The 15,491-nt window shown below is 40.5% G+C and overlaps 1 protein-coding gene across 2 annotated transcripts in view; it reads right to left on the bottom strand.

Annotated features, from left to right (window-relative positions):
• Positions 1-13,131: 13,131 nt before the first annotated feature.
• The window catches only part of IGSF11 (immunoglobulin superfamily member 11), a 120,234-nt gene continuing 117,874 nt past the window's right edge, over positions 13,132-15,491 (bottom strand). For both annotated transcript variants that reach the window (XM_084871687.1, XM_084871688.1), the window contains exon 7: positions 13,132-15,386. In XM_084871687.1, coding sequence (XP_084727813.1) covers positions 14,945-15,386 — 442 coding nt within the window. In that variant the 3' untranslated portion in view covers positions 13,132-14,944. The remainder of the gene's footprint in view (positions 15,387-15,491) is intronic.

The raw sequence follows: 15,491 nt of genomic DNA, 5'->3' as shown, positions 1-15,491 counted from the left end.
GCAATCAAGCCTGCAGGGGGGGGCAGTTAGGGATGATCAGGATGGCAGAGGAAGGAAGTTGGGGGCAACCGGGCCTGCAGGGAAGAGCAGTTGAGGGGAGGGCAGTTAGGTGTCAATCAGGCTGCCAGGAGAGTGGTTAGGGGATCAGGCTGTCAGGTAGAAGCGGTTAGGGGCAGGCAGGCAGGCTAGAGGTTGGGAGCCTACAGTCCTGGATTGTGAGAGGGATGTCCCAGATTGAAGAGGGTATAGGCGGGGCTGAGGGACACACCCTTCCTGTGCACAAATTTTGTGCATGGGGCCTCTAGTTATATATATAATCACATGCCAAACACACATTTGCATGTGTATAAACAGATATACACTGAGTGGCCAGATTATTATGATCTCTGAATGCATAATAATCTCGCCACTCAGTGTGTGTGTGTGTGTGTGTGTGTGTGTGTGTGTGTGTGTTTGTGTGTGTAAAGCCCGGTGCATGAATTTGTGCATGGGTGGGGTCTGGCCTGCCTGGCCAGAGGGAGGGGACATGGGCAGTTGGCCAGCCCACCTGCTGGTCAAACTCCTGGTCGATGAGACAATTTGCATATTAGCCTTTTATTATATAGGATATACCCTGAGTGGCCAGATTATACGTTCAGAGATCATAATAATTTGGCCACTCAGTGTATAGATAGATAGACAGATAGATAATCTGAAACAAATCTTTATAAGATAATACATATCTTCATGAGACAATACATACTTCACTACATATAATACAACCACTTTTATTTTTTTGAGTGTTGATTGCAATCCATTAAAGGGGTTGTGAGTCACAGTTTGAAAAACACTGGGTTAAAAATATAATAAAAATATAATGAATATAATTCAGCTACATAAATATTTCTTCAAATAACATTTAATCACAATATATTAATGTAATATTAAATGATGAAAAGCAAGGTACCAATTATTCCTATAGCCTGAATATAATATCTTTTAAGCAGGTATGCATTGGGACGGTTCTCTTGGGTCATCATCAAGAGGCAGGTGCTTTTGCCAAAACCGGTTTGGCTCAGTGGATAGAGCGACACCCTGCAGACTGAAGGGTCCCAGGTTCAATTCCGGTCAAGAGCATGTACCTTGGTTGCGGGCATATCCCCAATAGGGGGAGTGCAAGAGGCAGCTGATCAATGTTTCTCTCTCATCGATGTTTCTAACTCTCTGTCCCTCTCTCTTCCTCTCTGTAAAAAAAATCAATAAAATATATTATAAAAAAAAAAAAAGAGGAGGGTGCTTTAGTATGTCCACAATTTACCTAGTATTTCTATGTCATAGTTTCTTATGGGGAAGCAGAACAGAACATGAGATTTTGATAGTCCTGGTGTCCCATGTGACCTTGGACTAATTGTAAAGTATATTCATTTTACTTAATAAACACTTAATAACCATGAACATTATGTACTCAGGACCCATCATGGGAAGCAGCCATTTAAACAAATTAACCCACTGGTGGTGCAGATGAACATAGATGTACAGTGGAGACCCCAACGAGATAGGGCCATCATTTCCACTGGGAAGTGATTCCTGGGATGAGATTAAACATGAGTTCACCCCAAGATATCAAGGAAGAAATAAAAGAAGCAATGCCCAATAAAAGGATGGGCCAGTGGGGTGCAGGTACAGGATAAATTGAGGGACATTGGGTACATTGGTATGACGGGAGCATAAGGTAAGGGAAGATGGAGTGAGAAGTGAAGCTGGAGAGCCAAACATGGGCTACATCATGGAGGGCCTTATGCCAGACTAAAGAGCCTGGACACTCTGGGCCTCTGATTCTTAACAAGGATTCACATTTCTGTTGCCTACACAACTTTAAAAATTATAGCTGCCTGGCTAATGTAATACTGATTAGGTGAGCCTTACTGAGATCTACCTTTATTTTTTCCTCAACCTCTTTCTGTAAGCAATGAGTGATATTTAAGGAGCACAATAAACAGATGTGTAATTCCACATTTCTAACAGCATCAGTGTGGAAAGTGCACTGGACACGTGGATGGGACTGAAAGCAGGAAGTCTAGCTGAGGAGACCAATATGAAGTCGGATGAGTAAGGGTAAAAATAAATGCGAAAGCAAAAGCAGTAAGGAAGGAAAGGAAGGTAAGAATATTGAAATGCCAAGTGCACAGTCTGGACTTATAATGATATGAAGGTGGCGGTGGCAGAAAAAGGTGGATTGAGGAGCTGGGAGGTCTAGCTCGTCCATTACCTCCTGCTGTCCTCCTAAATCAATAGGCAAAATGAAAACAGACACTGCTTCTCTACCAGTGTGGAGAACAGTATGGAGTTTCCTCAAAAAACTAAAATTGGAACTCCCATTTGACCCAGTAATCTCACTTCTAGGAATATATCCCAAGAAACTAGAAACACCAATCAGAAAGGACATATGCACTCCTATGTTCATAGCAGCACAATTCACCATAGCTAAGATTTGGAAACAGCCTAAGTGCCCATCAGCAGATGAGTGGATTAGAAAACTATGGTACATCTACACAACAGAATACTACGCTGCGGTAAAAAAGAAGGAATTCCTACTGTTTGCAGCAGCATAGATGGAACTGGAGAGCATTATGCAAAGTGAAATAAGCCAGGCAGTGAAAGAAGAATACCACATTCTCTCACTCATTTATAGAAAATATGGAAAATAAAGAGCATTATAACCTGATAAACAAAGATACAGAGGCAGTAAAGCATCGAACAGACTGTCAAATTACAGTGGGAAGGCTGGGGGGTGTTGGGGAGGGAGGGAAAGAGATTAATCAAAGGACTTGTATGTATGCATATAAGCATAACCAATGGACACAAGATATTGGGAGCGAGGGGAGATGAGAGCATGCGATAGGGGTGTGGAAGGCTGGGGGAAGGTCAATGAGGGGAAAAAAGGAGATATATGCACTACTATATGTAACACTTTAAACAATAAAATAAAATTTAAAAAAATCAAAATAGATACTTGCTCTGCTAACAGAATTATAGGAAAAATCCTCCCCTTCCTTTCCTTGGCCCACTTTCCAAACGACTGCCACCTCTAAGTAGCTCCTGTCTCTGAAGCTACTGGTTAGCATGTGGGGGTGGAGAATGGGAACATGGAAGTGGAGGGGAATTAAGGATGACTGCCTTGTCCCAACACCTCAGGGAAAAGAATGCTTACCTCGTGGATGTGAAGTGAGAATAAATACGATAATGTATGGACTGTGTCTGGCACATGGTAAGCTCCTAGACTGGAGTGACTAAAGCTGAGCCTTCCTTTCATCTGACCAGAAATTTCTACCTGGTCCTGGTCTCCTCTCTTGAACAGATTTATAGGGTTTTTAGTGCAAGACTAAAATGACAGGTTTCCACCTTTCCCCCCCCCCCCCCAGATAATACGATGTTTTCCATCATATGGAATATTGAAGTCGGAAGTAGGTGAAAGATGCCCCCGCCCCTTTAGTCTGTGTTTCATCAACTGAGAAGAAATTCTGTTTCCTGATAATCCTCTCTGAAATTTAACATTCTTTTCACCCTTATCCTCAACGAAAAAGAAGTGCTAGCAGCAACACATCTGACGATTCCTTGTGCCATCTAAAAGTTAATTCCTCTTCAGTGCTTTGCACATAACCGCAAATACTACACTTAAAAGAAGAAGCTGCAGAAGCCTTTATTAAAGCTGTTCTTTTTATAAAAGTGCGGTCACAAATCAATGCATTGCTAATGAGGAGTTTTCCTCTATAGGCCTCCAGGCTGGAGCCTTGCTCAGGACTTCGGGCAGGGCAGGGGGCCGGGGCAGAGGGTGAGCACAATGGGGGCTTTCAGCTCGGTTCCTTCAAAAGAAAGCAGAGGAAGTCAGATGCCAGAACCAGCCTCCCCCTCCGCTCCCAAGGTTAAGCCCAGATTGTTATAAGGAGAACTAGGGAGAGGGTTGTACTAGACTCAATCATCCAAATCTTCCTCTTAATTTTTTAAAAATATATTTTATTGATTTTTTACAGAGAGGAAGAGAGAGGGATAGAGAATTAGAAACATCAATGAGAGAGAAGCATCGATCAGCTGCCTCCTGCACACCCCTTACTGGGGATGTGCCCACAACCAATGTACATGCCCTTGACCGGAATTGAACCTGAGACCTTTCAGTCCGCAGGCTAACAGTCTATCCACTAAGCCAAACAGGTTTCAGCCCTCTTAATTTAAAAATGGTCAGAAATGCATCTTTTATTCTCCTTCTGGAGGTACCTATGTCAGAACACACTGTGTGGTGATCAAGAGCCAGGTTGGCTACATCAGAATCCTGGTCCCAGCTCTGCTGCTGCTGTGGGTCTTGGACCACTCACTTGCCTGTGACTCATTCCATCATCTGTAAAGGAGGATAACATCACACTGATGCAGACGTTCCGGAGGTCTGGGCACCCGAGGGTCTGAGACCACTGTGGGTTCTTGGCTTCGCACAGGAAAGAATTCAAAATCAAGCCAGCACGGAGTTTAGAGGAAAGTGAGTGTTTTAGTGAAGCAGGATCTTCCTACAAAAGGGGTGGAGATGTCTCAGAGGAACTCCCTTGCTATTTTATGTCCATATATGGGCTTTTCATTTCTGATCCTGAAATGGGTGTGCTTTGCATGCCAATGTTCATTGTGTAATGAGGGTAGGGTTATTATTAGGTGACATTAGTTGCCATGTTGGATCCATCCTGTCTCTGCCAGTTTTAAGCCATAAATCTGGTGGTGGGGAGGAGGGCACTTAATTCTTAGCAGTTCCTGTAGCTTTATAAATTGCAGCTGTTCTGCCACATATCCTACCTCAGGTCCAACCTCACAGAGTTGTTGTGAGGATTAAAATGAACAAATAGATGCAAAATGCTTAGAAGAGAGCCTGGCAAGTGGTGTCTGGTCAGGAGATACTGCTCTGCAGGGGGAGGGTGCCAGGGTGGATCAACCACGGAGCTGCTAGAAATGGATGTGTTCTAGAACAAGAGAGTGTCAGTACTGGACCACAGGCCAACTGAGCCCCACAGACATGTAGTTAACTTGTTCAGGGTTTAACTTTTAAAAAATTCATTACTACCTGGCCGTTGTGGCTCAGTGTTTGAGTACCGGCCCATGAACCAAGAGGTCCCTGGTTTGATTCCTGGTCAGGGCATATGCCCGGTTTGCAGGCTCAATCCCCAGTGTGGAGCATGCAGGAGGCAGCCAATCAATGATGTTTCTCCTTGATATTGCTATCTCTTTATTCCTCTATCTTCCTCGCTCTCTAAAAAATCAATAAAACCATTTTTACAAAATCGTTACCAATATAGATGGTTCAGGAGACATACGAATCAGCATTTCTCCTCCATCGTGGGAACTTTCCCCTCTCCCTTATAAAATGTAAATAAATTACTTCTAAAGTAAACCAAAGCTACAATTTGTCAAGAACTATGTCATTTTACATGTTATCTAATTGAATCTTCAGAACTATGATGTTAGGATTATGATCCTCATTTTGTAGGTGAAGAAAATGAGCCTCAGAGGGGCTAAACATCTTGCAGAGGGTCAGTAAGGACATGACCGAGCTGGGGTGTGACACTCAGCTCCCAGGGTAACACAGTGCATCCTTCTATCTCACTGTTCCCTCCTGATCCACCTTGTGCCTCCAGAGACTTCTTAGACCACCCCCAATCTTCTCATTTAAGAGAATTTCTTCAAATTCACCCTCCTCTCACCACAGCTCTGACTACAGAGCTAAAGGTGGTGACAAAACTAGCATTTTATGCACATTGCAAATGCCCTAGGAAACTGATGAGAAAAAATTAAGAGGCTATGAGATTCCCTAAATATGTAGAAAATGAAGCCGCAGAATGCTTGACTGTATAGAGAAAATTATTTTAATGGTCTAAAAAGTCAAAGGTGGGAATTTTTTTTCTTTTTTTTTTTAAAGATATTTTTATTGATTTCAGATAAGAAAAAGAGAGAGAAGCATTCATGATGAGAATCATTGGATGCTTCCTGCACACCCCCTACTGAGAATTGAACCTGCAACCAGAGCACATGCCCTTGACTAGAATCGAACCTGGGACTCTTTAGTCCACAGGCCTACGCTCTATCCACTGACCCAAACCAACTACAGCAATGGGAAATGTTTTCAATAAAATTTTTTTTTAAATATAGGCAAAGAATGACTGGAGGGAATTTAGAGTTCTATCTATGCCACAGCAATTTTGAGGCAGTGCTGAGATTTTAAATATTTATTAGCTGTCTTAATAAGAAGGGAAGTCTATAGCAATAAATGAGCAACACACTTGGCTCTACAACTTACTAGCTTTGTGACCTTGAGCAAATTACTTAGCCTATGTAAGCCTGGATTTTCTGATCTATAAAATTAGCATAGCATTAAACTTGGAAGTGTGTTGTGAGGATTAAATGGAATACACAGAGTGATTAGCATGCTGGCTGCTATACAGTAGGTATTCTACAACTGTGTTTTCCCACACTGTTAATTCTCCTCAGTAATTTAAAATTGATGGTAATCAGAACATAGATGTGCAGTTTTGGAATGAAAAGGGGAAAAAATAGGAAAGGAGGGACTATTTGACCAGATAATAATTAAAGTCTTCTTTCTCTTAAACAGTCTTGAAGTGCTATTTTATATGCAGCAGCACTCAAATAGTACCTCCGACAAGAAGAGTTGGAATACTGAGTAAGTGTAAATGACTTAGCTGTCGCCTAGAAATTTAAAGCTTCTGAACTACTACTACTGCTAATGGCTAATATGGAGTATTTACTATGACCAAAGCGCATACTCATTTATGTGCACCATTTTATTTAGTCCTCACAATCTCAAAGGAAGCTACTATTATCTCCATTTTGTGGATGAATTTGAGCCTTAGGAGAATTTTTTAATTTGTCTAATATAATGAATCATTGCAACTTGTCCATGGACATGGACAAATAATTTTGTCCAAGCCCAACATGCAAAACTTATGTAAATCTGATTAACTTGAGGGGAAAATAATGGATAGTAAAAAAAAAACTGTGGCTTTAATGTAAATTATTTTAGGCTAAATTATCTAATCCATATATCCAACCTGCTAAACTTAATCAGACGTCAACAGAACTTACAATGTTAAATACACAGTATGCCCTGATTGCTTTGTCTAATAATTGTGTCTCTATCATTAATGTCTTATTAAGCTGGAACTTTGTGCCCTGCCTTTACCCAAAATGGAAAAATTATACCTATTTGAAAGGAGACATGAGGTAAAGCTATAAAAAACTACATACACACAGAATTTAAAAGTCACCATTTCTTTAATTGTATTCATCTACTGTCAGTGAAAAGAAAATTGAATCTCTGTACATTTAAGAAAGGTTTTTATTTGGCCCATCCTGAGGGCTATAGCCTGGAGATATAACGTTAAGGAGCCCTGAAAGAATGTCCCAACTTCGAAAGATGAGTGGCACTTACAGAGGCAGAAAGAAGGTGGGAGTGAGAAGAGTAAATTATTTTAGGGCCAGGACACCTTTTCTTTGGGGGAAGAGAACTGGAAGGTGTGTGAAATAGTTTTATTGATTTCAGAAAAGAAGGGAGAGAAACATCAATGATGAGAGAGAATCATTGATCAGCTGCTTCCTGCATGCCTGACATTGCATATTGAGCCAGCAACACAGGCATATGCCCTGGGAATCGAACCATGACCTCCTGATTCATTGATAGATGCTCAACCACTGAGCCACGCCCGAATCTCTAATATAAAATCAAATGTAGCCCAAGAAATTGGTGCAATCATGTGCCCATTGGTGAACGACTCTAATCGCCCTTGCTTTCTGATATTTGCTACTTGTAACACCTGAGATTAAGAAACCAATCATATATTTTCAGTTTCATCAATTTAGTACATCCTTGAAGCACTTTCTCTGAGTGAAGCAATGTGCTAAATATTATGACCACAATGAAGATATAGAAGAGGCCATCCTGCCTGCCTGAACTTGTAAAAACACCTATTTGTATCCTTATAACACTTAATTGCAATTATTTCTTTTTGGGTCTGTACTCTTCCTGCAATATGAAGTCCTTAAGGAGAGCTCTGGTGGCTTATTTTCTGTTTTTATCTTCAACACCTAGAATAATGTTAAGCACACAGCAAGGGATCAAAAATGATTGTGAAGTAATCAGTTTACAGTTGAGCAGGGGTGATCAATCATGTGCACAAATATAGGAATACAGATGGTGACAGTTTCCTTATATGTGGTAAATGCTACAGCTCATGAAAGCACCAGTCACTTCTCAAGAGACTGACAAAAAGGATTGAAGAAGGACAGAATATTTGGAGACAGTGAATGGAGAGAGAGAGAGAGAGAGAGAGAGAGAGAGAGAGAGAGAGAGAGAGAGAGAGAGAAAGGGAGGAAGAAAAAGGAGGAGAAGGAGGAGGAGGAGGAGGGGGAGGAGGAGGAGGAGGAGGAGAGGGAGGGAAGGAGGGAGGGAGGGAGGGAGGGAGGGAGGGACCTGGGGACCTGGCAGGTGGGAGGGAGGGAGGGAGGGAGGGAAGAAGGAAGAAGGAAGAAGGAAGAAGGAAGAAGGAAGAAGGAAGAAGGAAGAAGGAAGAAGGAAGAAGGAAGGAAGGAAGGAAGGAAGGAAGGAAGGAAGGAAGGAAGGAAGGAAGAAGAAGAAGAAGAAGAAGAAGAAGAAGAAGAAGAAGAAGCAGCAGCAGCAGCAGCAGCAGAAGAAGAAGAAGAAGAAGAAGAAGAAGAAGAAGAAGAAGAAGAAGAAGAAGAAGCAGAAGCAGCAGAAGAAGAGAGAGAGGGGGGTGGGGGTGGGGGGGGGGGCAGGCATGAACAGGCCTAAAGCAAAATTTGAGGAGAAGCAGTCATGAGAAGGGAAAGATAGTGGACCATTTGTAGGAGGAACTGAATGAGGTAAGCCAGAGAGTAATAATTTTATTTAATACACAATGAGAATCCTCAAAGCTCCCAGGTGGTAAAATACAGTAAATTTGCTTAGCTGCTGTTATTTAAAAAAGTAGCATCCCAGGATTTCTGGTTCCAGCTAAGATGGAGTAGCCCCATTGCAAACCCCAAGGTAAAATTGTCTTCCCTCTTAAAATTAAAAAGAAATAGTGGATATACTGGGAGACACTGCACAGTGGAAAGAACCCAGGGGCCTCGGTTCCGCCTCAGTGGAGGTGAGCCTGCATCCACACCCAGGATCAAGGTGGAAAGAGATGGTTCAAGGCAGGGTTCACTCCCCCCTCAGGTAAGCAGGCTAGTGAGGAAGGCAGAATGAGGTGGCTCTGCACCTGCCTCCTTCCCTTCTGCCAGGTCCCCAGGGCAGCATGGAGGTGAATTTCACTCCCACCTGTAGCAACAAGTGGTGTGAGTCAGCGCTCTTTCTTTCCTCCTGGTGTCAGCAGGACCCCTCCGGAAGCTGAGCGTATACCCCCACTTGAAGGCAACATCTCTGCAACAGTTGGAGTTCCACTTTCACTAAGATACAAGCACAGCAGGGGGGGTAGGGTCCTTCCCATCCTCACAGACAGTGCAAACAGGCCACTGGGGCTGAGGCGCTTGGTGGGGCACGTCAAGAAATAAACACACACACACACACACACAGCTGTCTCCCGTGTTACACTTCAACAAGGACCATGCCTGCTGTAAATATGTATATATTATAAGGAGCTTCCAGAGTCTCATTATGTAACATTGAAAATGCCCAGGAGAAAATAAAAATCACTCATTACCCACATAGACCAGTAAAATCACAACTTGAATGAGAAAGGACCATCAACAGATGCCAACATCAAGATGAATCAGATATTGGAATTATCTGACAAGATTTGTATAAGTTGCCGAAATTGGTTTGGCTCAGTGGTAGAGCGGCGGTCTGTGGACTGAAGGGTCCCAGGTTCGATTCCGGTCAAGGGCATGTACCTTGGTTGCGGGCACATCCCCGGTGGGGAGTGTGCAGGAGGCAGCTGGTTGATGTTTATCTCTCATCGACGTTTCTAGCACTCTATCTCTCTCCCTTCCTCTCTGTAAAAAATCAATAAAATATATTTAAAAAAAGAAACTTAAAAAAAAAGATTTGTATAAGTTATAATAAAAATGCTTCAATGAGCAATTATGAATTCTCTTGAATCTAACTGTAAAGCTAGATAATCTCATTAAAGAAATAGGAATGATGCAAGAATGCATGCTGAACTGTGAAAACATTAAGCTAAGTGAAATAAGCCTGTCACCCACACACCCACACATTTCTGAAATGTCCAGAACTCTACCAGATGATGAAGCTTGTCAAACTGCTACAGTGGTTTGCAAATGTATAGAGATTGGAAGCTGAAATTAGTGTAGTGTAAGGAAGGACTGTTAGTGAGTATAGATTTCCTTTGGGAATGATGAAAATTTTCTAAAATTAAATTACGGTGATGTTTGTACAACTCTATAAATAAACTAAAAACTACCCAATTGTACACTTTATATAAACAAATTTATGATATAAAAATGCATTTCAATATAAATTGTAACTTAAGTTAATGATTAAAATTTGAAAAGAAATGTAAGTTATCGAACAAAAAAATGCAGCAACTGATACTAAAAAAAAAAAGACACTCGCTAGATGGGCTCAGTAGTACAGTGGAAATAACAGAGGAGAGAAAGCAGTAAACCTGGGAACAGATCAATAGGATTTGCCCTGAACAACAGAGATAAAATAGACTGAAAAAATGAGCAGAGCCTCAGGAACCTGTGGGACAATAGCAACAGATCCATCATCAAAGTCCCAGAAGGACATAAGAAAGAGATTAGGGCTGAAAGAGTATTTTAAGAAAAAAATGGCTGAACACTTCCCAAATTTTTCATGTGCTGAAAGAAAAGTACTGTCAACCATGAATGCTGTATCCAGTGAGGAGTGAAGGGGAAATAAAGACAACATCAGACAAAAGAAAACTAATAGAATTTGTTGCTAGCAGACCTATCCTAACAACTTGGCTAAAGGAAGTTCTTCAAATATAGGAACTGATAAAAGAATCAGGCAAGGAGAAAGTATAACAGGAAAGTGTAGAAATATGGACTCCTCATAAATCTTATTAATCATATTTGATGGTTGAAACAAAAATTACTCATCATCTTATGACCTAGAAAAAGATATATAAAATATTTAATGGTAAAAAAAAAAATGATTTCCGCCTAAGATTAGGAACATGAGGATCTCATACTCACTACTCTTATAAATTCTAACCATTATAATAATGCAAACAAGGTACACAGATTGAAGAAGAAGAAATAAAACTACCCCTATTTGCAGATGATATGATTATGTGTGTCTAAAATCTCAAGGAATCTACAAAAAAAGAAAAAAAAAACTTGAAAAAGTGAGTACAGCAAGGTTCTAGAATATAAAATCAACACACAATTAAATTACATTTCTTTTTTTTTTACATTTCTATTTACTAAAGTCTAATATATAGAAACCAAAATTTAAAGCAACATTCATAATTGCTTCAAAAATTAATGCTTAGGGATAAATCCAACAAAACATGTACAAAATTACTAAATGCTAATGAAATATATCAAAGACATAAATGGAAGGAGAGATACCAAGTTCATGGTCTGGAAGACTCCAAGTAGTCAAGATGCTAATTCTTCCCAAACTGATCTGTAGGTTTAATACAATCCTTATTAACACATCAAGGAGTTTTATAGGCACAGACCCTCTTCTTCTAAAATGTGTATGGAAAGGCACAGGGTTCAGCATGTCTAAAACAATTTTTAAAGAGAAGAATGAAGTGAGATGAACCACTCTACCAGATGATGAAGCTTGTTAAACAGCTACAGTGGTCATCATATTATCTTTGGAGGGATAGGCACAAAGATCAGTGGAACAGCCAGAGACACACAGCTGTATCGAAGTGATTTTCCCCCCCAAAGATATAAAAGCAGTTCACTGAAGTAAGGGTAGACTTTTCAACTAATGGTGCTTGAGCAACTGTATTTATCTCAGAGAAATAAAAACTTAGGTTCACACAAAAACCTGTACAAAAATGTTCACAGTAAAAATAAAATGTTCACAGCAGCTTTATTTTTAAAAGCCAAAAAACTGGGGGAAAAACAAAAAACAAAACAAATATCCTTTATATCCATCAATGGATAAATGATTAAACAAACTGTGGTACATCTGTACCACAGACTAGTACTCAGCATAAAGAGGAATGAACTATTGATACTTTCAAATTGAATGGATTTCAAAAATATTATGCTGAATTTTTTAAAAAGCCAACCTTCAAAGGTTATATAATGCATGATTCCACTTATATAACATTCTTGAGATGACAAAATTAAAGAGAAAAAGAACAAATTAGGGATTAGGGACTTGAAGAGGTGGCTGTAACTATATAAGGGAAGCATAATGAATCCTGTATCATGACTGTGGTGGTCACATGAACCTACTTGTGATAAAATTGCACTAAATATGTACACGCACACACAAATTAGTGCATGTGTAACTGTTGAAATCTGAATAAGGTTGATGGACTGTCAATGTGTGAGACTGTATCAGAGTTATGCAAAATATTACCCTTTGGAGAAATTAGATGAAGGGTATATCTCAAAATAAGAAGTTAAAACAAAGGAATAATCCATTATACAAGGGTGAGCAAAAGTAGGTTTACAGTTGTAACTACACAAAACAGAGTTTATTTTTATATTAGTATAATCCTAAATTATCTTTTTCATATACGTAAACAACTATAAACCTACTTTTGCCAACCCCTATTTGTATCAAGAGTTACAATCATGATCATAACTTTATGAACTAACCCTGGCAACTTCAGCTCAGAAATTATCAGTCATTTGTGTACTCAACATCCATGTTAGGCACTGTTCTAGGTGACAGAACTTCCGGGCTGAAAAAAGCAGAAAATATGAAATATAAAAATAGTTCAATTAATGAGAAAGGTAACTACATCTACAATCACACATGTGAGAACTGGACCCAAATTAAATTTCTAACAATGAAATTAATTTTTGGAATATTACATACTCATTAAAATGATTATGAAAACTATTTAACAGAATAGAAAATGACTATAAAATTAAGGGGAATACAAAATCATCCATTCATTAGTATTATGATAATTAATGACAACTTGCTTTTATATGAATAAACTTTTATTAAATTTTAGACAATTAGAAATAAAGAAATGCAAGATAAATGCTTTCTAAACATCTGATATTATCATCTCTGTGTCATAGTATTTTCACACTTGTGTTTATTAAAAGTATAGATATTCGTTTATTTAAATTTTGTACAAAGTCAAGAACCATCAAATGAAAAAAATAAGTAATGCTAAAGTAAATTCAGTTTTCATCAGTATTGGAATGGTTAGGTTCTGATCTTAGCCCTCTTGGAAAAACAGGTAGGCAGCAGCTGTTGGTTTCCATTTAGACAAAGAAGTCTGAAAATAAGGAGGCCACTCCCTGTGGTAACTATGCTTACAGGAAAGCAGAACAAAACATAATGGGATGAGCGAGTAAGAGACAATACCGGGGGAAGAAAAGATGCTTCTATGGAATCATGGGAGTCAGTATCATAAATAATTTAGGAAAAAGTCTGGGAAGAAAACATTTGTGTGCTGCTTATAGTGTGATTAAGGCGAGATAGTCACCAATCCAAATATGACCCTATCTACAGAGCACAAAATAGAGCGGAGAGTTTGTCAATTACCAGGTGAACTCATAAGGCCACACTGGGTAATTAATCACAAAAGGAGTCTCTTCACAGGGGTGTAAAATGCATTTGGACACAAATGCACTCCTGAGCTCTGACAAATGTGGGGCAGACCCTTCCAGGAGCATACCTGAAGACACATCCTTTTGGTCTCAGTACCATATTTTATAAAAATAATTATTTTGAAGAAAAAACAAAACAACTCCTGCCCTGCAACAACCTACTAACCTCTGCCTGTCAAACAAGGAGAAAGTTATTTCCCTCAGTACAAAAGGCATCAGGTGCTGCCCTCGTTAAGAGTGACCCGGTGTGACAGCAGGGAAGCCCTGCTCTGAGAGGCCGCCAGGTATGCTCCAGTCCCTGGACCTGCCTGCCTCCCTCTCCTGTGCTGCCCCCACCCCCCAGCCTTGCTCTTTCCTGATGGCCCTCCGTGGGCCCAATGAACAGCCACTGACTGTGGTGTTAATAACAGTATTTTCTTTCCTAGTCCAATGCCTTCATGTATTTTTTAAAAAACCAATACATTTATTTTAAAAAAATACTTTCCCAGGAAATAATGAACAGTAATTGTTGTGGACCTGTCTAGCAGACCCTAGAAAAACCTAGACAGGCAAGAATCTGTCAATAGAGCAATATTCCAAATATGAAATTCATGGTTCAGAAATAAGTAACGATGAATGGGGTTCTCAAACTAGTTTGTTTCCTCCCACTTCCTACTGAATTCTGCTTCTGTAAAAAGTTTTGATTCTGTGATGTAGGGACAGATATTAACCATGCCCTTTGCCCTCTACGTAGAGAGGGAATGGAGAGAGGATGTTCATTGCTTTTGTAAAGACGCCTATCTTTTAAAATAACGTCATTATTTAAACTCCATCTGGCACTTGAGTCTCTTGAAAGATTATTAAGTTAGGCATGAGCTAGAGAACAAACCCGTCTGGACTGCAGTTTAGATTTCCCGTGCTATTCTGCTCACATCTTATCCTTCGCTTGGCACATCTTTGAGATTCAGCTTACTGACTAGGATCCCGGGGCATCAGAGGTGGAGGAACAAATCTTCAGGACAGACATTCTGGCTCATTTCACAAATCTCAGTGGCCAGGTAACAGCATAACTGTCTTCTCTGTGCTTTTTACTAGTATCATAAGGAAAGGGTTTCTTCCCCGCACTCATCCCCCACCCCCACCCCGTGTATGGGGCATCTCACTGGCTTTTTTCTGAACTCTATCTGCTCTTGTGCTATACGAGGGACCCTGCCCGACTCTGGGCTGGCACCATAACAGGGATGGCGCCAATCCGCTCCAGCGTTGCTTGGCTGACAGTGTGGGCGTGTGTGTGCTGCGGCCTAGGCTTCCTGCTGACCGAGCCATTGCTCCTGGGCATGACCTGCGGTGATGAGCCTCTGTTGGTTGTCACTACCAGAGTCCTGTGTGGAGCTGGGACCAGGTGGGTCCCGTTAGCACAGATGGCTGGTATGTTGGCATTGCCCGAGTGCAGGGAGAAAGATTGGCGCAAGTCACTGAAGTGGTTGAATGACTGTGTGTTTCTGTGAGCCTTTGGGTTGTTGCTCCAGTATCGGCTGTTGTAGGTGTTAGAGGAGGTCAGTGTGTTGTTCTCGGAGGAGGACATCTCGGTGTGAAATGCTTTGGCAGAAGAACATTTAGGTGGAAGATCATCCTCTCTGAAAAGGAACAGAATAAAGTTGTCATTGGGATTTCATTCAGGTTCACTTACCAGGCCTCTTTCTTCCACATTAAGGATAACATGTCTGTGAAACACAAATCCT

This window comes from Pipistrellus hanaki, assembly GCF_964339955.1.
Source record: "Pipistrellus hanaki genome assembly, chromosome: 2".
NCBI classification, from domain to species: Eukaryota; Metazoa; Chordata; class Mammalia; order Chiroptera; family Vespertilionidae; genus Pipistrellus; species Pipistrellus hanaki.
This window is presented reverse-complemented; position numbering and strand designations above follow the sequence as displayed.